At 31.0% G+C, this 21,688-nt stretch overlaps 3 protein-coding genes across 3 annotated transcripts; 2 read left to right on the forward strand and 1 right to left on the reverse strand.

Moving 5' to 3' along the window:
• Positions 1–4,439: 4,439 nt before the first annotated feature.
• LOC108772508 (uncharacterized) lies at positions 4,440–7,858 on the reverse strand. Its single transcript, XM_018538042.1, has 4 exons — positions 7,310–7,858; positions 6,300–6,392; positions 5,707–5,982; positions 4,440–4,894 (listed from the first exon to the last, which is right to left on the reverse strand). The coding sequence occupies exons 1-4, from the start codon at positions 7,856–7,858 to the stop codon at positions 4,454–4,456; spliced, it is 1,359 nt and encodes a 452-aa protein (XP_018393544.1). The 3' UTR covers positions 4,440–4,453.
• A 5,710-nt stretch (positions 7,859–13,568) lies between these two features.
• LOC108772509 (alpha-tocopherol transfer protein-like) lies at positions 13,569–16,137 on the forward strand. The gene is made up of 4 exons (XM_018538043.1): positions 13,569–13,602; positions 14,078–14,393; positions 14,680–15,043; positions 15,880–16,137. The coding sequence occupies exons 1-4, from the start codon at positions 13,569–13,571 to the stop codon at positions 16,135–16,137; spliced, it is 972 nt and encodes a 323-aa protein (XP_018393545.1).
• Positions 16,138–17,021: 884 nt separating this feature from the next.
• LOC108772567 (alpha-tocopherol transfer protein-like) lies at positions 17,022–21,428 on the forward strand. Its single transcript, XM_018538123.1, has 3 exons — positions 17,022–17,411; positions 18,237–18,600; positions 21,171–21,428. The coding sequence occupies exons 1-3, from the start codon at positions 17,128–17,130 to the stop codon at positions 21,426–21,428; spliced, it is 906 nt and encodes a 301-aa protein (XP_018393625.1). The 5' UTR covers positions 17,022–17,127.
• The last annotated feature ends 260 nt before the right edge of the window (positions 21,429–21,688 follow it).

Raw genomic sequence — 21,688 nt, forward strand, 5'->3', positions numbered from 1 at the left:
TAAGAAAAAAAACAGCGGTTCAGTGCACCGTTAATGATTAAGCACTGCATGAGGTTTATGTGCTCTACTCCTTATGTACCTTGGCGCTTTTATGGCGGCATTGCGAATATCATATCCACGAAGGGTCTTTTTCTCGTCGAATATCTACACAGAGACATGCACAACACTCACGCGCGCGCACACACACACAGGATGTGTTTCAAAACCACCGGATTTCCTTTCAAGAACGAATTCTATTCACTTTTACCACTTGTCATATCATGCTCGGGCACGTGAAATGTCTTTATGATTCGATAACTTTAATCTCTACTAATTTAAAAACTATTGTAACTTTGATGTTTCTATACTGAGATTTTTGTTTTATAATATTTCAAAGAATTCCATCCAATGAAAAGAAATTCGATGATTTTAAGACACTCTGTATATCTTGTATACATTTAAAATATATTGTCTATATCTTCTTTTTTTCTAACATATGACATCTCCTTTCAAATTTTTCTTTGTTATTTCTTACAATAGATTATTCACCAGTGAAATGTTTGACTTATGTAGTCTTATATATTATAAATACGTCTTTCTCTGAATTTTTTTTAGATTTATCAAGAAATTTATTTTCTTTTCTTTTCCCCTATTTGTCTTTATATTGATACGAATTTAAAATAACAAGCGAACTTTTCGATTACTTGGTCACATTATCATTATTAATGTTGAAATTAGCGATTCTAATTAGTTGCTTGTTTCTGCACAGTACAGTTGTATTTCTGAAGTTTGGACATTGTAAGTTTCTCCATTGTAACACAACGGTACTATTACGCGTTGAATTATGTTGTATGAATTTACAGTAGGGTGAGAATTTTGCTTTATAGTACTATCGCACAAAAGTGCAACAATTCGCAAATATTTAAAAATTAACTATATATTAGTTTCTTGTATCTTTTTGTATTAACTGAAATTGATATTTTTATCTGAATCTTCTTGTTTTACGAGAGCTTAACCTCGCATATCATAGCCAAAGTATAACTTACAAACCTTCGCGATTTATGTTTACAGGAAATATAGTGCTCACGTTAAGTTCCGAAAAATAAAGAATTTATGGAGGCATCGATAGAGTAGAGCAATAGAAGTCGATGTTACGAACGGCGTAAGTCAGTATATTTACGGCGCGGCGTAGCGGTGTAACTCGTGATTTTTGATTTTGTTGAATCCTCGCTAAATTGCTTTTCAAATTGAGAGGTATGCGGAAATTAAAGACTGAGCTGATTTCAGATGCAATATTTGTGTTGAAAATTATAACCCTAAAGAAACCAAATGTCCAGAGAAACCAAACTAAATAGCAAATGGTAATTACTATCTTTCTATTACAATTAATATTGAATTATTAAAACAATAATCAAAACCTTTGTATCAATAAAAATATACATGAATTAATTACTTATGTTAGTGACAGCCCGCGATATAGATTTTAATTAAATCAACAGCATTTTTGTCTTAGTGTAACAACTAGTATAGCTCAAATTTGTTCTTGACCGGGGAGGTATATTAAGTTTAACTTTAAATTAATGTTCTAAATTATTAAAATTACTACTAATAACTTTTTTATGTCAAGAGAAAAGAAAGTTTGAATTATAACGAAGCTTTTTCTATATATATGTAGTACTTGCACACAAAATGTGAAATATTTTCAAATAACATTCTTACAAAATACATAAAATGATATAAGAGACATTTTTATACAATATTAGGTATAGAACGTTGCATACATACTAAAAAGCAAGTAATATAGAATATGAGATCTTTTGATAGAATCCATAAACTTACAAAAACTATTCTCTTTACAAGTTGCAAAAACTTTTCTTTCATTTGTCTAAGAAGGAAGAAATTTAGCAATTCTGTGGCTGGACAATCTGACATTTTGGTCTACGAATATTGCGACATTGGTTACAGTTTGGCTGATTTGGCAACTATGAATGTATAAGTCTGTTTCCATTCTTTTGCGAGTTACTAATGACGCAAGTTTCGTAGTGAAACATCGGTTTAATGAATCTCAACGGGATTAGCCTTTCTTTCGTTAAATCCAATTTCTTGCTACATGGGAGTTTGCAAGGAAATAGCAAGTAACTTTTGAACAACTTTCTTGAGCGTAATATAATATGTTTTATGTGCCACTATCGCATTAACGCTTAATAGTAAATTCTGTGATTAATGTTGAATTGTAACAAATATGTGTGTGTTGTGTCAACAAATTTTGGAATGATTAAAGAATTTAAGATCCAAATATAAATAATCATATTTTTCAAATAATTGTAAATAAGTTTAACAGCAATAAATATTATATACAATAAAAATTAAATAAATTTAACATTTAAGTTTAAAATTAAATTTTAAAAATATTGCAAAAGTACGAGACTTTTTCTAAAAAATTCTGATTAAGATATAAAATTGCTCTCTGTTATTTAACAAAATTTAATTTATAGGTTTCATATTATTAGTCAAGTTCGATCTCGAGCGATGATTTCGATGTATGTACATTCGAGATATGGAACAAGCGTAAATATCTTCTAGTTTTCGGATAGCATCCGAACCCAGACGATGTCCGAACCTACAAAATTATATATAAGTATAACTGTAGAAAATATGACACATGCTGAAAAATGAATTGTAACCAGTACATTATCAACAAAAACCATCGTAAAATTTATGTCACAGACAAATCGAGTAACATTGCGATACGTATATAAACTCCTTACCTAAGCAATGTCATCGTTCATTCTTTCGCACGACTTGCATTTAATGATGTTAGAAATTGGCGTTAGAAATTGGCTATGTTTGTCCTTGATTGCATGATATTCGAAACTGCATATTATTGAAAATCATACCTATCTATTTTAATAAACACACTATATAAATAAATATAGGTAAACATGGTGAAGTAGTCAGTTTATCGCTTCATTAGTGCAATTAGTTGAAATTTTATTAGATGACAAAATTTATTGCATAAGTCGCATATTCTGTAAAGATTATTTTATAACAATATGTCAAATTTTGTATATATTATATAACAATTTTTTATTTAAATTAAATTAAAGTCATTTTATTTTTACAGAAATTTATTGAAGACGAAATGAATGTAAGTCTTTCAATATTTTCAGCTACATATACTTTAATTATGTCACTAAACATTTTACAGTTGGAGGCTATATTGACTGATTTGAGCAGTAAAATTTCTTTCTTGCGGGACATTTTTTGTCCGGAATATATTCCCTATTTAACCACGGCTACTACAATGTTGATAGGATGGCTTCTTATGTCTTGGATATTTCAAGCATGTATCTAACATTTTTTTGACTGACATTTATAACTAATTACAACTAATTTTTTACAGTTAATTTGGATATTGCTTGCTCCTGTAACAATATGTGTCATCGCTATAGTGTTAATATGTCCAGCAACAAGCAAATGGTGTTTTCAGCAATTGGGAACAAATTTAGAAGAAATAATGAATAATGTCATTCATAAGTTTCAAGAGTTTCAATAATGATGTCAATAAAATAAAATTCAATATGTTAATTTCAATTCAATAATTAATATAATAATTACATTCAATAAATAAGAATATTAGTATTTATGTATTTAATTATATTTGTCTTTATATTATATATAATTATTCAGTTTCTGTATACAAATCTTAATAAATTAGGATGATAATAAATTAGGCAATAAATTAGGATATTAAAAAAAAGACAAAATTATGATGTATAGATTTATAAAATTGGTCGCATTCAACAAAATATATTATTTTACAATTGCTAATTTACAGTTGTCTTTCTGGAACAAGACTATTTCTCTCTAGATCTAAAAGTATAATCCCGTGAAAAAAACTTTCAATTGCGGTTTTAAAAATAATATAATTAAAGAAAAATATCCTGCTAAACGCGACCGATTGTTTTTATAAATAATATATTGAATTCAACTATATTATATTGTATACCATTTTTTATATATTTTACAGAATAAATTCTGTAAAATAACAACGTGAATTTGTCTGGGAAAATATCAATTAAAACGGTGCGTAAAATTTGTGATTTTAAAAATACTTTATTTTGACAGAGAAAATATATTTGTTTAAACTAACAATGTATTTAATATATAAAAAAATTAAAAAATTGTAGAAAAATTAGAAAATAATTAGAGATAATTAAAAGCAATATTTTAACAACATTACATTCAATAAATAATAAAAGTAATTTTGAGATAAAGGGTACATTCAATTTTTATATTCGCACTCTGTATGCTTGTTATTTATAAAAAAAAATAAACAAGGACAAATAATGCTTACGAGCTCTATAACCGCAGAACGGAATGCACTCCAAATTGACCATAATACTAAATTAATTACATATTATTTAGATATATTTATGACATTAAAAATTCGACTTGTTCTGTTTTTCTCTTTTTACTTCATTGTAATTACGTTGGGTTCAGGAATTGCTTCCTTGATGACGCTTTCCTTGTTGGTCTGTGTAATTTCTTTCTGCTCGTGGTTTGATTGAATATCAGTCGAAAACGCTCTTGGTTGCGCTTCGTTATTCGATCGAGACGATGAGTCAGAGTGTTGAGATTCGCGATTATAAAATGGTCCTCCTGCATTTACAGTCACTGCTGGTACATTATTTGATGAAGCTAAAGAGTCGTAGTTTATTGGATAAGAAGTTCCATAGGTTTCATAGCTTCCATAAGAACTTGGGTAGATGTAAGAATTTGGACTAGGATACGAAGGGTATGAAGGATAATACTGAGGTTGATAAGGAGTATTGCCGGTTCCATATGCAATAGGGAATTGTACGTTAAAGTTTACAGGGAGATAATGTTTTTGTTTATGATGCGTCCTTTCCTCCTGTAAAAATAATTCAATATTTATTATTTGTAAAAATTACAGGTAATGTATTTTGCATTTATATTCTTTTTAGAATTCATTGTTTTAAGGATCATCCGGACATACACTTTTTTAAGTATCATTTCTAACTTAAATATATGTGCAATTGATACTGATCTCTTCCTACACGAATTTGCTATACATTTACGATAATCTTCTATTTGTAATTTTCAGTAATTGCTTGCACGGCTAATATTTCTGCTCGTACGCATCAAAAGATTCCAATTTGCAGCGCTTTGTTTTAGAAAAATGTTATTCTGTATATCGGTTACTATAAAATTGGATGTTAATCAGAGGATTGAAAGGAGAACAATATTGAAAAGATTTTTATGAATAATTGTTTTTTTTTATTTTGTGAACAAATAATACATGAGAATGTTTCCATTGAAGGCACATGTGTTCTATACAAAGTTTTAAATATTTTAAATATTTAATTTTTTTATAAAGATATGGTTGGTCCAATTCCTTTTTGAACGAAGTCTTCGAGGAAATAAAGGATTAAACCTGCGCGTGAAATTAAATATTATGTAGCTCTTCTTATACAAACTCTCTGTCGAACTTTTTTTTAAAAATCTTTACAAAAAGTTTCATTCAAAGAAATTTTTTTAAAAAGCAGTGGAATTGCACGCACACATATGGGAATCTTTTAATGTCGCATTTTTTTTATTGCATTTCAAGAATATCGCAGTATTGAGATATCGTTCGTATTATTTCGAAATTAATGTGGAATCGTATGATAAGTACTACTTAAGTCAGCTCTAGTTGGTACTTACCGCCTTTCTAACTCCTTTTGAATCAAGGAACATGGATTGATCCAACATGATGTTAGAAATACTAGGATCGTATTCCGTAGAGATCATCGAGGATCTATGGGGTATAGAGTTAAAAGGTACGGTATCTGGGGAACCAAAAGTTGCGCCATCAGGATTTACCATGCGAGAATCCTTGATTTTATAGGGTGTTATCTCAACAATGCGGTTCTCTGGTCGGCAGTTGCACTCGTATGGACCTACCTCACAATCAGTTCTTTGTTCAAATGGCGAAAAGATCTAAATCAGCAAGAAATAAAATAATATTTTATTTAGTATGGAAATACTTTGGCTTGTATTCTGTAACTCGTTATAACAATAATGATATCGTTACATTGTCGTCGCACAGATGATGAACGATAATGTCGTTACTATTATAACGAGTTACAAAATGTCGGGTTTTATGTATTTAGAACATGATGCATCTATTGAAAAACAATTACAGATTCAGAAAACCAAAAGTACAAGAACTGCGGTAAGCTCAATTTATAGCTTTAACAGAAACTAAAAAAAAAAGTAATTTTAGAACTTGTGTGATAATAATGTTTCCTACTTACATCGGTAGGATAAGCGAAGGCATCACCTGGTGGAAACTTAGGTATTGGTTTATTGCATTTTTTGCAGACTGTGGGTACCTGAACAATCGATTGCTGCAAAAGTGGCAATTATTGAATTGTAATAGAGAAATAATATAATATTTTAATTTTTGTTTCTTTTCTTTTTAAGGCTCCTGAATACTCAGCCAAGAACTCCGTGTTGATGGGTAGCGACACCGAATCAGTCGGTGGCTAGCAAAACTGGTAGTACGCTACTGGTTATACACACAATTGCAAGCTCATGTCCGTGTGCTCATTTTCGGGTAGAAGGGGAGCGCACAGACATGGGTTCATGCTTGTGTGTGTATATAGCGCCTCGCCATGGTAAAAGTCTGAACTAATAGGCGTGAAAAAGTGATGTTTTGACGACAAATTTTTTCTTGCGTGCCATTTTGTCAATATTTGCTTATTTGTGAAAATGTGACTTCCCTCGTACTCGTGAAAGTCCTAAAAATTGGCGGAAACTGCAGTTATCGTGAAATTTTATACGTAAAAGCGTATATTTCACTCGTTTCATCAGCTGTCAAAATGTGTGATTCTGCCCGAGTATAGGCTCACTTTACGTGCCTTTTACGACCATTTACTGACTATCAGAGGAGGAAAGGACAGTTTCCGCCAATTTTCACAAGTGTTTTTGAGCGATCTCGCCTTTTAAATTTATCCAAATTGTCTTTATTAAAAAATGGGACGCAAGAAAAATTAATGTGTTTTTCTCGCCTATGACGTCACAATTCCAACATGGCCGTCGCTGGTATTCAGGAGCCTTAATATATTTTAATGGCATAATATTATAGTCAATTTAATTCAATTGGAAAATTGATTAGATTAATTAATAAATAAGTAGTAAAATTAATTATATTAATCACTAAATAGGTTTTAAATTTAACTAATTAAATTTGAATGTTAAAATTGAAGATACATGACGAGCATTTTCAATTTTTACAATTTATCAAATTGACAATTTTTTTTACCTGTGGATCCTGTGGTTTATGAGATGGTTGTTGTGTCGGAATGACACATGAGTGGATTGTGTGAATTTGTGGCTGTGTCGGCTGTACAATTGGTTTGTCACAAGGTACGGAAATTGGAGTTGGCGGTGATTTTATTGGAACAGGTGGTGGTATGAGATGAGGGACCGGTCGCGGTGGTTGCTGTTGCTGGATCACAATCGGCTGTTTAGGACACTCGATAATTGTAGGTGCTGGTGCTGGTACTGGTACTGGTGCTGGTGCTGGTATCGATATAGGTTGCACTATAACTACTGGTTTGGATGTCTCTTGTTGCCTTATCTCCTTGCATGGCACCTTTTCTGTCTTTCCCGAGCGAACTTCTACGCAGAAGGTCGTTGCCGATTTCTTCGCCCTATCTTTTTCCGCACCAGTACCCTCTAGTTCTATGTTGCTCTTAGTGAGCATCGTTTCTGCCTCGTTAATTGATTTCTCAATTGCCTGAGATGAAGGTGCAGCCTGACAGGCGACGAGCGCCAGCAGGAATAACGCGCAGCAACTCTTCAGATACATTGTTCGTAGATCAAAGTCAAAATCGAACTGATGAAACAGGACTAGCGCGCCTGTTTTTTTTAAAGGAATCCGCGATTAGTCGCGAAATTGGAGTTGACGACGAAACCACTCGCGTTGCTTGCGAAATTGTGTTACGAGCGATTCGATGCATCAGCAAATTTTGATGCGTGAAAACAATATATGGCGTTCTCGGTCTCATGCAACCTCGAGTCATGATATCATTGATCGACTAATTTTCTGCAAATTAATGTACATCATTGATATACATTAATAATCATTGATCGACAAAATTTTCTGCAAATTAATGTATACTTTTATATTTCATATAAATTGCGTAAATTTTTATGCATGTATTATTTTGTATTCGTGAGCTGATCTAAAGAAAATTACACTTGAGTTAAAAGAATCTTTGAAATTCAACAAGAAGAATGGATATATGAATATTTCACACATATACACACTTTTTTTGATATTGATCAAAAAACTAATAATATACTTTTTATTCGATTTGAATAAATATTTTTTAGTGAATATAATTACAAATATTTTTAATTTCGTATTCACTCTCGCTCTGCATTGTTTGCGCATACATAGTTGCTTGCGAAATTGTGTTGCGAATGAAAAAATTCGTTGTATCGACATATTTTGATGCGTGATTAAACAATATATGCGTTCTCGATCTTGTGCAACCTCGAATGATGATATCATTAACCGACTATGGGAAAAATTTCGTGGAAATTAATGTACATAACTAATCGAAGTCTATAACAGTCTAGCTGGATCTCAGTTGCTTATATATAATTTTGCGTAAATTGATATAGTGATATTTGTAATCTTTTCTAAACTGCTCGGCGAACAATTGTCGGTCTTGAAACGCAATTCTAATAAATTACCGCAGTACTATCATGAATTAAATTGATTAACAATTTAATAATTATTTGGTACTCTTTGGTATCTTATATCGATCTTTAACGACATTAAAGTCTGAAAGTAATCATTCTTATTGTGAAAAATATTACCTCGGTCGGGAGTCAAACCCGGATTGTTCGCTTTACATGCAAGTGTCCTAGCCAGTTAGACTACTGAAACACTCTAAATGAACTCTCCATAATATTGTGTTTGATGTAACCTTTGTTAACAGCAAACAAAAAATGATTAAAATAATTTTTTTAAATTTTTAAAGCTTGATTGGAAAAAATATGTGTAATTTTTTATTGAAACTTTTCAAAAGACAGTCAAAATGTAGAACAAAGTTGTAACTAAATAAGACATATAATCTGAATAACACATTTGGTTCATGTGTAAAGCAACACATTGAAGTAAAATATAAGAATCTTTTAAATATACTTGCATTTTGAAGCATAGTTAATTCTGCATGTTGCTAGAGATTTGATTAATTATATTTGCTCTAAAACAGAGTAAAAACTATTTTGTGAATTCTGTGTGCTATCTCGGAAAGTTTTTGAATTTAAATAAATTGTGTAATTATTTGTTATCATCGAAGTTAGTGTAAATGTAAGAGTAATAGAAAGTCGTTTACTGCATTTATATGATTTGATTTACGTCGAAATTACAACACCAATCCAAAAAATCAATATCTTCTTCTTGACTCCCAAATTCCAAACGAATCCGATAAATATTTTCCCTATATAGGAGGCTAATGAGAGTGCCACGTTGCTGTTGGTACGTCAAACAATTTCCTTGGATGTATTAAATCCTTTATTCAAAATCACATATAGTACGTTTCGACTCTTTTTTGAGTCATCTTCAGCTACATAATAACACCCAAATTGGATAACCGAATAAGTCACATCGAATTGGTAGATTTGATGTTCTTAATCTCAAACGATATCCAACCAGGAAAATACAAAACTTAAAATTAAAATATCATGGATTGTCATCATCTTACGCTGTTACAACAAAATTTTTTTCGTCAAAAACTAAACAATTTGTCCGAGTGCACAATAAAATATTACATGTCGTCATTATGCTGTAAAATCTAGACTGATTCTAGATTTTACAGCATAATGACGACATGTAATATTTTATTGTGCACTCGGACAAATTGTTTAGTTTTTGACGAAAAAAATTTTGTTGTAACAGCGTAAGATGATGACAATCCATGATATTTTAATTTTAAGTTTTGTATTTTCCTGGTTGGATATCGTTTGAGATTAAGAACATCAAATCTACCAATTCGATGTGACTTATTCGGTTATCCAATTTGGGTGTTATTATGTAGCTGAAGATGACTCAAAAAAGAGTCGAAACGTACTATATGTGATTTTGAATAAAGGATTTAATATATCCAAGGAAATTGTTTGACGTACCAACAGCAACGTGGCACTCTCATTAGCCTCCTATATAGGGAAAATATTTATCGGATTCGTTTACAACACCAATGTTATGAAATTGGTCAATCATAACTATTTCTTTGAATAATGGAATAGCTTTTATACGATTGGCTATTTTTCAATCTATTTGCTTGTAAATGATTATTGTCGAGAATTTTATTAGTTAAATAAGTTTAACAAATATATTTTAAATTAGAGCATGCTGTTGATACGAATATTACTACATATACTTCAATAATCTTGCATATTATCTTTGAGGATGTATGTGAATATAATTTATCATTTTAATAATATATAATAATATAAAATACATTTATATAAAAATATTTACAATATTTACAATATTTACAATATTTATCATAAATTCAAGAATGCTCGTGATTTAATCATCTCGCAAAAAGTTAAAAAAATTTAGAAAAAATTTTTTTTTAATTTATGCAAATTGAGCACAATTGTAACAAAACTTTTTTTTCTTAAAAAATATTTCGTAAAAATGAGTTTTTAGATGAAAAAGTAGATATTATTCCAAAATTATTACACCAATTAAAATAAAATCATTTTAAAGAAAATTTACTTTAAAATCCTTTTTTGTTAATAATCTTACATCTCACAAAAAATTTTGTTAATTGTTATCATTTTTATATATTAAGTTTTGATTTTTCATCAATCTACTTTGAAAATTTCTTTTTCATCGAGATACTTTATCTTTTGCGTAAAATGCGAAAAATATGTTTGTACATATGTTTATAAAAATTTTATATTTATAATATATATATATCTTTATTAATATATTTTATAAAGATATACACTTAATTGTCTTACAAACAATAGTGTTTTTTTACACAGAATATGTATAATGCATTAAATGTATATTTAAATATTAATTTTTAAAGTAGATAATAAGATTCTGTATTAAGCTTAATCACTTCACATATATAAAATATACATTTTAATACCATTCCATGTAATTATAAACTCCTCAATTTGATTATGATATTTTGAGTTAAATGTTACGTGATTTTACGGATATTTTATATACATTAATTTTTTTTATGTTATATGTATTTAAATATATTAACATTTAAAAAAATTGGATATACTGAAGATTGTAAAAAAGAATCATGATAGAACGAATGCTGAAGAATTCTGAAAACGTTCTTTCGAATATGATTTTCGATACAAGAAAATGCTCTCCGATTGAGATAGAAAAAAAATTCAACCACCCTACGAACCTAAATGTTTATGCTGCAGGACATAAAATTGCCAAAGAATGTCCTTCAGAATTGTCATACGTGTTCTTGGGTACTGAAAAAATATATTTCTAAGCCAAAAAAATAATGTTTTTCAATTAATTTGTGACTTCAGTAGATTGAAATTCCTTAAGTTCAATCTTAAAAATCTATCTTCTCTTACAATTCTCAATATTTTCTCATGGTAATTTTTTTATATGATCTTCTCAACATTTCGAATAATCTCTCGTATGCATTTGACAATATCTTTTACGATTGAAAAAATAAAATTCTTTTTTCAGTGAAAAATTCGAATTTTTTTTTTATAACAATCTGGTATGTTTTTGACCTCAAAATCGACGAAGAATAAAAATACGAGCACCTTCAGTCATTAGAATTTCGAGGGGTCAAAATGAGACAGGTGCCTCCCCTTAATTGGTCCTCTTAAAGTGGACAATTCCCGCTCCTATTTGAATCACTCTATAACGTTATCATTACTGTTACAGTGTTATATTTCGGCAATACAAATAAAAATTGTTTTAGAACAAATAAATATTATGATCTTTATGCAAATCTAAATTGATTATAGTAGATTTTTGAACAAGGCCGGAGACACTACTACTGCGTCTCCTGATGCCGTTTCTATATCCTTATATTCTTAAGTTTACTAAGAATTTATGTCGTTCGAGAAGCTAAATAATTACATTTTAAAAGCACTTTTTATGTACGATCGGCCTAGAAGAAAGATATCAATTAAAATATCTAAAAAAAATTAATAGATTTTCAGAATATTCGTATTTCATAAGTGAACAAGTATGATAACTAAAAAATGATTTTTTCAGAATAAAATAATAAATGTTAAATGTATTAAAAGAAATATTTGACTTTATTATACATTTTGTTGTTACTATATTACAATCGTTAGTGTATTCCGATATATATCACTTGTATTAAAAATCCATGGTATGATGAATACATCATAGGGTAAGACCGCCCAAAAATGCGTACCTTTTCTTCGAAACTATACATATGTATAATCTATATAAGTATCTTAGTTCGAACAGTAAAATAGTGCTTAGTTTATTCTTTACACTTTAAACTAAAAGTTTATCAAGTATTACTGTAATATTATGACTCGTTTTTACAGGATATCTTACTAAGAAAAGAGAAAGGCGAATTCTTTTGAGCAAATGTATTCTCAAGAGTTCGCATTAGTTTACGATTTACACTTTTACTTTAAATGTAACTATTAGGTGTACAACTTTGCTCCCATCGTTTTTACAGGTATAAATTTATACCTGTAAAAACGGCGAAAGCAAAGTTGTATGCCTAATATATAAAAATTATTACAGATATTAAGTAAATATATCACTAAATACGAAGCAGAATATGCATGCACACAATATAAATAGTACGGATTCACTAAGCAAATGATTTAATGTAGAAATCGATCAATTCATTCTTCAAATATATAAAAAAAATGATCAAAATCACAAAACTTAAAATCTCCTTTATCGCTGCAACAATCACAACAATTTTTTATATACAAATCAGTAAACCAAAAAGGCATATTCTGTGTGAAATAGAGTTCTTACGATCAAATAGTTTCGTCGTAAAGCTCAATGCGATCTTTTAAGCGATGCGCACTTTTAGGCGATCTTACCCTAACATGAATTACAGATATTTCACTAGCAATGCATATAAAAATAACAGAGTAGAAGACGGATTTATCTCTATCTCTCCATATTCAACGGTGAAAAGCCCAAAACACATGAAATGCCTAACAGTGCATAAACATAACGTAAAAACGCTGGACCAATGAGCATCTTATGTAAATCAATATAAACTTATGCTGGATGCATATTGGTCCAACAGTTTTATGTTATGCTTATGCTCTGTTTGCATTTCACGTGTTTTGGGCTTAAGAAAAATGATAAAAACAACAGGTTGAGAAAAAAACGAGAATAAGATTGACCTTCACGGTCCCTCTCTTCCATTACTGTCGATCACATTTGAATACTTCTATACACGGATCATTCCATTCTCTCTGTTTTCGAGCAAATATCAACTAACAACAACATGAACATTAATAATATATATACTTCCCCCACAACAGTTTAACTATATATGGCCGCATTCAGTAAAGACAATTCATCATGCAGTGAGCTCTCAGTTATTCGCTGAGCCCAAGACCGATATTCATAATCAATTCATATTTCGCAAGATTGTCTTAAAATGCTAATGCGGCTATCTGACTGGTTTGTGGCATCTCGAAATTAAAGGTTTATTGAATATAAGAACTGACTATATAATATCATTCTTAGTGTAGAAACCAATAGTGCTAAAGAATTTACTGATATTCTCTGTTGAACGAACTCATTAATACATGTGTTAGTTTTTTTTGCTGAATAGGAATCTAATTGTTATGTTTCTACAGTTGTGCTAACTGGAAAGCATACTTTTCTGTAAGTCATTCTAATTATAACTTTTACATCAAAGTTGATAGCTAATAAATAAATGTTTTATTGATATCAGTATTTGCTAAGTCTAAAATTTTTCAACATATTTTTATAGATTTTCTCATTAAAAGAATTATCGGAAAAAATACAATGTAAAAGGAAGAAAACGGTTTTAAGAATATAACCGTACATGTAAAATTCGAATTTCAATGTCCGTATTAAAAGGAATTACATTAGAAGAAGAAATGAAGAAGAATCCGCAATTGAAACTATCCGATGTACAATCATTGAGAGAGTGGTGCGAGAAACAACCGCATTTGCCAAAAATCGAAGACAGCTTTCTCGCTTTGTTTCTTCACAGCAATTACTATCAAATGGAACCAACAAAAAACACAATTGAGAACTATTATACTACAAGAACGCATTTACCAGACATTTTTTGCAATCGGGATTCGCTTCAAGAAAAAGGACTACAACAAAACTTTAAAACTCTGTAAGCCATTTTATAAATATCAGTGAGAGTACAGCAGTAAAAATAATTTATTCATATATATGTATATACATATATATATAATGGTTAATTTATAATATTCAAAATTTTAATCACATTAATACATCTAATTTGAGATCTATGTAGAAAATAAAATAAATTCTATAGGATGTGTAGATATTACACATTTGAAAAAAGGTATTATAGAATATTTTTAATATTCTTTATATATACACACATACATTTATTATATTAATAAATTTAAATAAATTAAATTTGATTTAAAAAGGGCTATTTTTCCTCTGAACGGATTAACAAAGGATGGCTATAAGATGTTATTTGCAACATTATTGGAGAGTGATCCTTCTTCTTATAACCAGAATAACAGTTCGAAACATACCTTGATGTTAATCGACGTACATTTACTGTTGGATGGTACAAATAATGGTTATGTTTTCATAATAGACGCTAGCAAATTTTCCTTCGGTCATATTGCGCGATCGAATCTATTGGGAATTAAGAATCATCTATACTACATTCAAGAAGCAGCTCCAATACGTTTAAAAGAAACCCATATTATAAACGCGGCACCCGCCGCAGAATTGTTACTCAACATGGGAAAGCCTTTCATGAAAAGCGAGTTAATAGACACAGTAAGTACCACAAATCAATTATTTAAGTTTTAATTGAACTTAATTAACAACAGCCGTTTTTAAAAAATGCAATCATTTTCAATAAGCGTGATATAAACTCAATCAAATAATTCAGATGTAATTAATAACTGTTTCTAATCATACCGTTTTAAAAATTTAAATAAATCAAGAATATTACACAAAATATATACACAAAAATTAAAAAACTTTTTTTATCATATGCTAGGTTTATCACATACGCTTAGATCACGACCTATGCAACAGGTGTCCTTGTTTAATCTCCATAAATTAAACAAAAACGTTTATTGAATAGGTCGCGGACTAAACATACGTTGTACTCGTGAACATTATCTCACGACAAATGTATAAATTGAGATTAAATATCCATAACATCATTACGTTAAATGAACACATTTTTATGGTATCATACTATCATACTATCATACTATCATACTTAGATATCATCTTCACAATGCTTATGTCGGATATTATCCGATATAAGCATTGTGAAGATGATTGATCTAAATATCTTTAATTAATTCTCAATTTTTGTACTTATGACAATCTTTGGATCTTGCAAGACATAGTTCGTCTGATCTGTCAATTGGATGGTACTCACTTACTAGATGTATTGATCATTTATGGATAACTTTAACTGAAGGTGACTTAAAACAAGTCAAAACGTTTTGAAGATTTTATTTGAATAAAAAGATATTTTAAGGATCCGAATACTTTTTGTTTGCGACCCAACAACATCGCTGTACTCTCATTCGCCGTTGAAGAATCATTTTGTTCATACTTAAATACGTTTTTCTAAATTTATTTCACTCTTCTAGATACATTTTCACTCATCGTTAGAGAGCCTTTCTAAATATATCCCAGTGGATGCGTTGCCAAATGAAACAGGTGGAAAAGCTGGTTCCGTGCACAAACTAGCTGAAATTCAAGAGAAAAAATTTAAAGACCATCGCGAGTGGTTCCTGTTGGATGAATCAACCAGACGCGTTAACGAAGCATTAAGAATTGGCAAGAGCAAAACGGTAAATGATTTGTTTGGTATAGAGGGTAATTTTAAAAAACTTGATATAGATTAATAAATATTTATAACTCCGTCTGATTTAACTATAATAATGCTATTATTATGTAATCTCTATTAATATTATTTTATATTTTGCATCTTGTCGTGCTATATATAATTATTGTACTGTGTTTCTGTTATGCGTTCATTATCTTGCAACTTTTTTGATCAACTGAATTAAAAAAAATTTCTTCGGTAATATTAGAACGAATTTGTACTTTTTATTTACACCCTACGAAAATCGATGTCCAATTATAGTTTCTGATCTGTAATTCTCAGTCCTCGTAAAATGTAGTGCAACATGGATTTAATGCTCGCAAAAGTTACACTCCAGCAAATACCAACTAATAACAATATAATCGTTATAACTATATTTTCTTCACAACAATTTAACTATATAATAGCTGCATTTAGCAAAGATAGTTGGTCAGTGAGTGCTTGTCAGGTGAAACACAAAGTCATAATAAAATTATAATGATATCAAGGAAGCGATTCATGATGACGTCTTTTGATACTTGAAAGTAAACTTTAAATGACAAGTGAGATCAGGATATCTTTATGATATTACTATGACCTCTGTGTTTTACGTGGATCAATCCTTCGCTGGATCTAAGTGATGTAGAGTGTCAGAACAAGCTTCATTAAAAAATTTACTGATGAGATTTTCTGCTGAACGCGCTCATATACATATATTGTGTAAGAGTTATATCAGAGAGTGAGTGAAAAATTAACAAACAATTATCAATAGTGTATATCTGTAGTTGTTTTCGCAGGAATGCATATTTTTTTGCCAGTCACTCAATAATTATAATTTATTATTTATTATGCGTATAACTTATGAATAACTGGTATCATCGGTATCAGTACTTGTTAAGCCTCTGAATTGTTCGATACATTTTTATTAATTTTGAAAATATTTCGCTACAAACTGTTGGAAAGAATACGATATTGTAAAGGAAAGGAAGCGTTGTTAAGACGATAAAGTACATATAAAATTCGAGTTTTAATGTCTTTAACAAAAGGAATTACATTAGAAGAAGAAATGAAGAGGAATCCTCAATTGAAACTGTCCGATATGCAATCACTGAGAGAATGGTGCGAGAAACAACCACATTTGCCAAAAATTGAAGACAGCTTCCTCGCTTTGTTTCTTCACAGCAATTACTATCAAATAGAACCAACAAAAAACAAAATCGAGAATTATTATACGATAAGGACACTTTTACAAGAAGAATTTTGCAATCAAGATCCGCTTAAAGAAAAGGGGCTACAACAAATCTTCAAAACCTCGTAAGCAATTTTATAAATTATTAATGAATGAACAGTAGTAATATTTATAATTTGTTCATATATACATAAAATGGCCAATTTATGTAACATTTAAAATATACATAATGTGAGATCCACTTACAAAATAAAATAATTTCTATGAAATGTATAGACAATATACTTTCAAAAATATCATAGAATATTTTTAATATTTTTTATACATATATAAACTTGTTATATATATAAATTTAAGTAAATTATCATCAATAAATTTAATGTTAAATTATAATACACTCAACTAAATATCGATAATAAACTTAAGTATCTTAACAGATCGAAAACACAATTGAGCTATACAAGATGTAATAATTATATAAAATTTATTATTATTAATATCATACGGAACGTTTCAATTTTACTGTGTCCTCATCAGCCGTACATAACCCACACAAATTAAAACACATCAAATAAATTTAAGTTACGCCAACGCATTATAAATTACGTGGTATTAAAGTTCAAAGTAAAAATTATTAACAATTAAAAATTACGCAGTATAAAACATAAATTTTCACAAAAGTTTGAGCTTCATTTATAAAGTCGATGGACAGTCATTTAATCAAATCGTAAAAAAAAAGGATTGTATTGGTTTTTTCTTATAATTTGATTATATGAATTTATTTATTATTATACTGTCCATAAACTTCATAAATAAAGCTTAGACTTTTGTGAAAATATGTATTTTAATAATAACTGCGTTGACGTAACTTAAATTAAATTTATTCAATTTATATGTTACAATTTATTTAAGGAAGTATATTATTAAATAAATTAATTTAATTTAAAAAGGTTTGTTTTTCCTCTAAATGGATTGACAAAGGATGGCTGTAAGATGATATTTTTCTCATTACTGGACAGTGATCCTTCTTCCTTTGACTGGATTTACAGTTTCAAATATGCCACAATGTCATTGGACATACATTTATTGATGGATGGTACGACTAATGGTAGTATTTTCATTGTTGACGCTAGCAAATTCTCCTTTGGTCATGTTAGACGATTGAATCCATTGGCAATGAAGAAATATATGTACTACGTTCAAGAGGCTGCTCCAGTACGATTAAAGGCACTTCATATTATAAATGCGTTACCTGCCATGGAATTGTTTATCAGCTTGATAAAGCCTTTCGTGAAAAAAGAGTTGATAGACATGGTAAGTATTATAAATCAATCATTTAAATTCAGTTGCGTTTACTTAACACAACAGCCGATTTTTAAGAAGTGTATTAATTTCCTACAAGCGTGATATAAGCGCGATCAAATAATTCAAATGTAATTAATAACTGTTTCTAATTGTACTCTTATAAATTTACATTTAAATGAATCAAGAATTTTACACAAAATATAATTTTGTATAACAATCTCGCGATAAATGTAAAAACTTTTTAGTTTAATTATCCATAACATCATAACGTTAAGTTGAAAAATTATATTCACAATACTGTACTATTATACTAACAATTAGATAGTAGTAGTAGTAGTAGTAACTAAGTGCAAGTGGGTTTGGTAGCCTTCCCAGACAGCACACAACATCCATTGGACATCCAGACTTGGTTTCAATCTGATCCATACGTCCATGGATTTAGTACGAATGTTTTAAAAACGTACGTTGTTCAACGTATAAAGTATGTTTACATTTGAACATTTAAAAAATGTTTATCTCATGCAAAAAATTTTCTAAGTCTGCTTGTGACGTATTGCTTTCGTTGACTTGCGAGGTGAAAATTTTTTTATGATTGCACGAGGAGTTTTACTTTTGATATCTCCGGTAACGCGAAATATTATTAAATTAAAGCTTAATTCAGATATGCAACAAGCGACAAGCAACAATAGCTTGCTGCTCGCAATCATAATAGTTTTAGGAATCATTTTGCTTTCAGTGTGCAAATTTGTCTGGATTGTGGTCAAAAATTTATTTAATATATTAATTTAGTCCAGTTTTAGTCCATTGCATCCTAAAATGGACGTTTTTAAGAAGTCCAAAATGGTAACACTGGATATTTTTAAAACGTTTTTAAAATATCCATGGATCTAATCTGGATGTTTTTAATATGTCCAAACGTCCAACATGTACGTTTTAAATACATTTTTTAAACATTACTGTGCTGTCTGGGTTCCAACGCGACCTAGGTCCATGTGGTTCCTTTGTCGCTCCCTGCTTATTCCGTAGGTCATTCAGTCAAGCCCAGCCTCGTGTCACTTACCAGGCTTATTAAACTGCTAACCTTCGCATTTTCTAGATCCTTGGATGTCATAAATATGTCGCCAGGATTTATATCTTTTGCAAGCGGGTGCAGAACATCAGCACAGTAAGTGCAGGTTGTCCTTCTTCTCCACATAGCCGGCATTCTTTCTGCTCCGCTAGTCCTAGGTTGAATAGATGTGCTCTGAGGGACATATATCCTGTCAAGAGGCCTATACCTCTCCTCAGTTTTTCTTTTCCCATCGCCAGCAATTTTTTGGTTCTTGCTGGTTTTGGAAGTCTCATAAGTTGTTTGGCTCGTCTGCAGCCCTCTACCCCCTTCCAGGAGTTCGAGTGCTCCCGTTCAAGCCACTCTTTAATAGTTTTTGTTCCTGCTGAAAATGGGACCCCGACGATCCGTTCAGCCGGGACCTTTTCGGTGCCCAGCTTTGCCAGCTCGTCCGTTCTCTCATTTCCAGGTATACCCTGATGTCCGGGGACCCATACTAGGGTTAATTACCTTGTTTGTTACCCCTAGTGTTGTGAGTGCTTGCATACAGTCCCATACCACAGATGATTCTGTGGAGGTTCTCGCAAATGCTTCGATAGCTGCTCTGCTATCCGTGTAAATATGTATCTGGTTTTTGCTTTTCCCCTTTAACAGGAGTTCCGCACATTTTTGGATGGCCAACACTTCAGCTTGAAACACTGTGGCCTGCTCACCCATTGGTATGCTTACCTCGTGGTTAATATTGGGCCCATATATACCTGCCCCATATCGACTGTTTGCTCCCGATCGATCCGTGAACCAAGTGTCTACATCTGGATTGGTTTGCTCCAGTCCTCCCTAGTCGGTGTTTGAACTTTAAAAGTCTTCACCAACTGGTGTCTTCTGGGGATCCTGTCTTGTTTTAGATTGAAAGGGTGTTTATCAGAAAGTCCCAGTCTAGTGTGTCCAGTCCTGGTTTCCTTCCACTCACTCTGACATGTTAATCTGTATGCAGTATGCCTGGCTGTGTATTTGATCACCTGGTTTAGTGGCGGAATACTGAGTGCTACTTGCAGCGCCTCAGTTGATATAGTTTTCATGGACCCTGCTACAACCCTCAGGTATCCTCCCTGTAGGCTTTTGAGCAGGTTCCTTGCCTCCAACGTTTCCGCCCTTGATCACCAGACAACTGCCGCATACGTGAGTCTTGGTAACAATACCATCTTGTATAGCCATAAGGCTGTCCTGAGGTATACTCCCCAGTTCTTTCCCATGGCTCTTTTACAAGCCCACATAGAGGTGTAGAATTTCTTCCTCTTTTCCTCGAGGTGTGGTTCCAGCTCAATTTGGAGTCTAATAGGACCCCCAAATATTTTACTGTATTTACGTAATTTATTTCCTATCCCCAGAGCTTTAGTGTTTCAATGGATTCCGGTTTGTATATTCTGGTGAAGATCATGGCCAAGATCTTTGTGGAGTATACCATCAGTCCCCCTCGTCCTACACCAGTAACAATTAGATAAGTTTTTCTAAATTTACTTAACTCTTCTAGATATATATTCACTCATCGTTAGAGAGCCTTTCTAAATATATCCCAGTGGATGCGTTGCCAAACGAATCAGGAGGAAAAGCCGGTTTCATGCACAAATTAGCTGAAATTCAAGTGAAAAGATTGGGAGACTGTCGCGAGTGGTTTCTATTGGATGAATCAACCAGACGCGTTAACGAAGCATTAAGAATCGGCAAGAGCAAAACAACAAATGATTTGTTTGGTACAGAGGGTAATTTTAGAAAACTTGACATAGATTAATAAACATTTATAATTTATTTGATTTTACTAATTATGCTATTATTACGTAATATTAATATTATTTTTCATCACACGTGCACGTAATGTGTCCTATACCGCAACGCTTTTGCGTGCGAGAAATAGCCAATAGCTCAAGCCGTTGAGGAATTTCTCTAACCACACGCAAAAGCGTTACGTTATGAAAAATAGCGCAACGCAGTGATAGCGCTCGTATAAATATAAACGGAGGGTCCTTTCGTGGTATCTAGGGGGGGGGGGGG

The sequence above is a fragment of the Cyphomyrmex costatus genome, unplaced genomic scaffold, assembly GCF_001594065.2.
Source record: "Cyphomyrmex costatus isolate MS0001 unplaced genomic scaffold, Ccosl1.0 scaffold192, whole genome shotgun sequence".
Taxonomy (NCBI): Eukaryota; Metazoa; Arthropoda; class Insecta; order Hymenoptera; family Formicidae; genus Cyphomyrmex; species Cyphomyrmex costatus.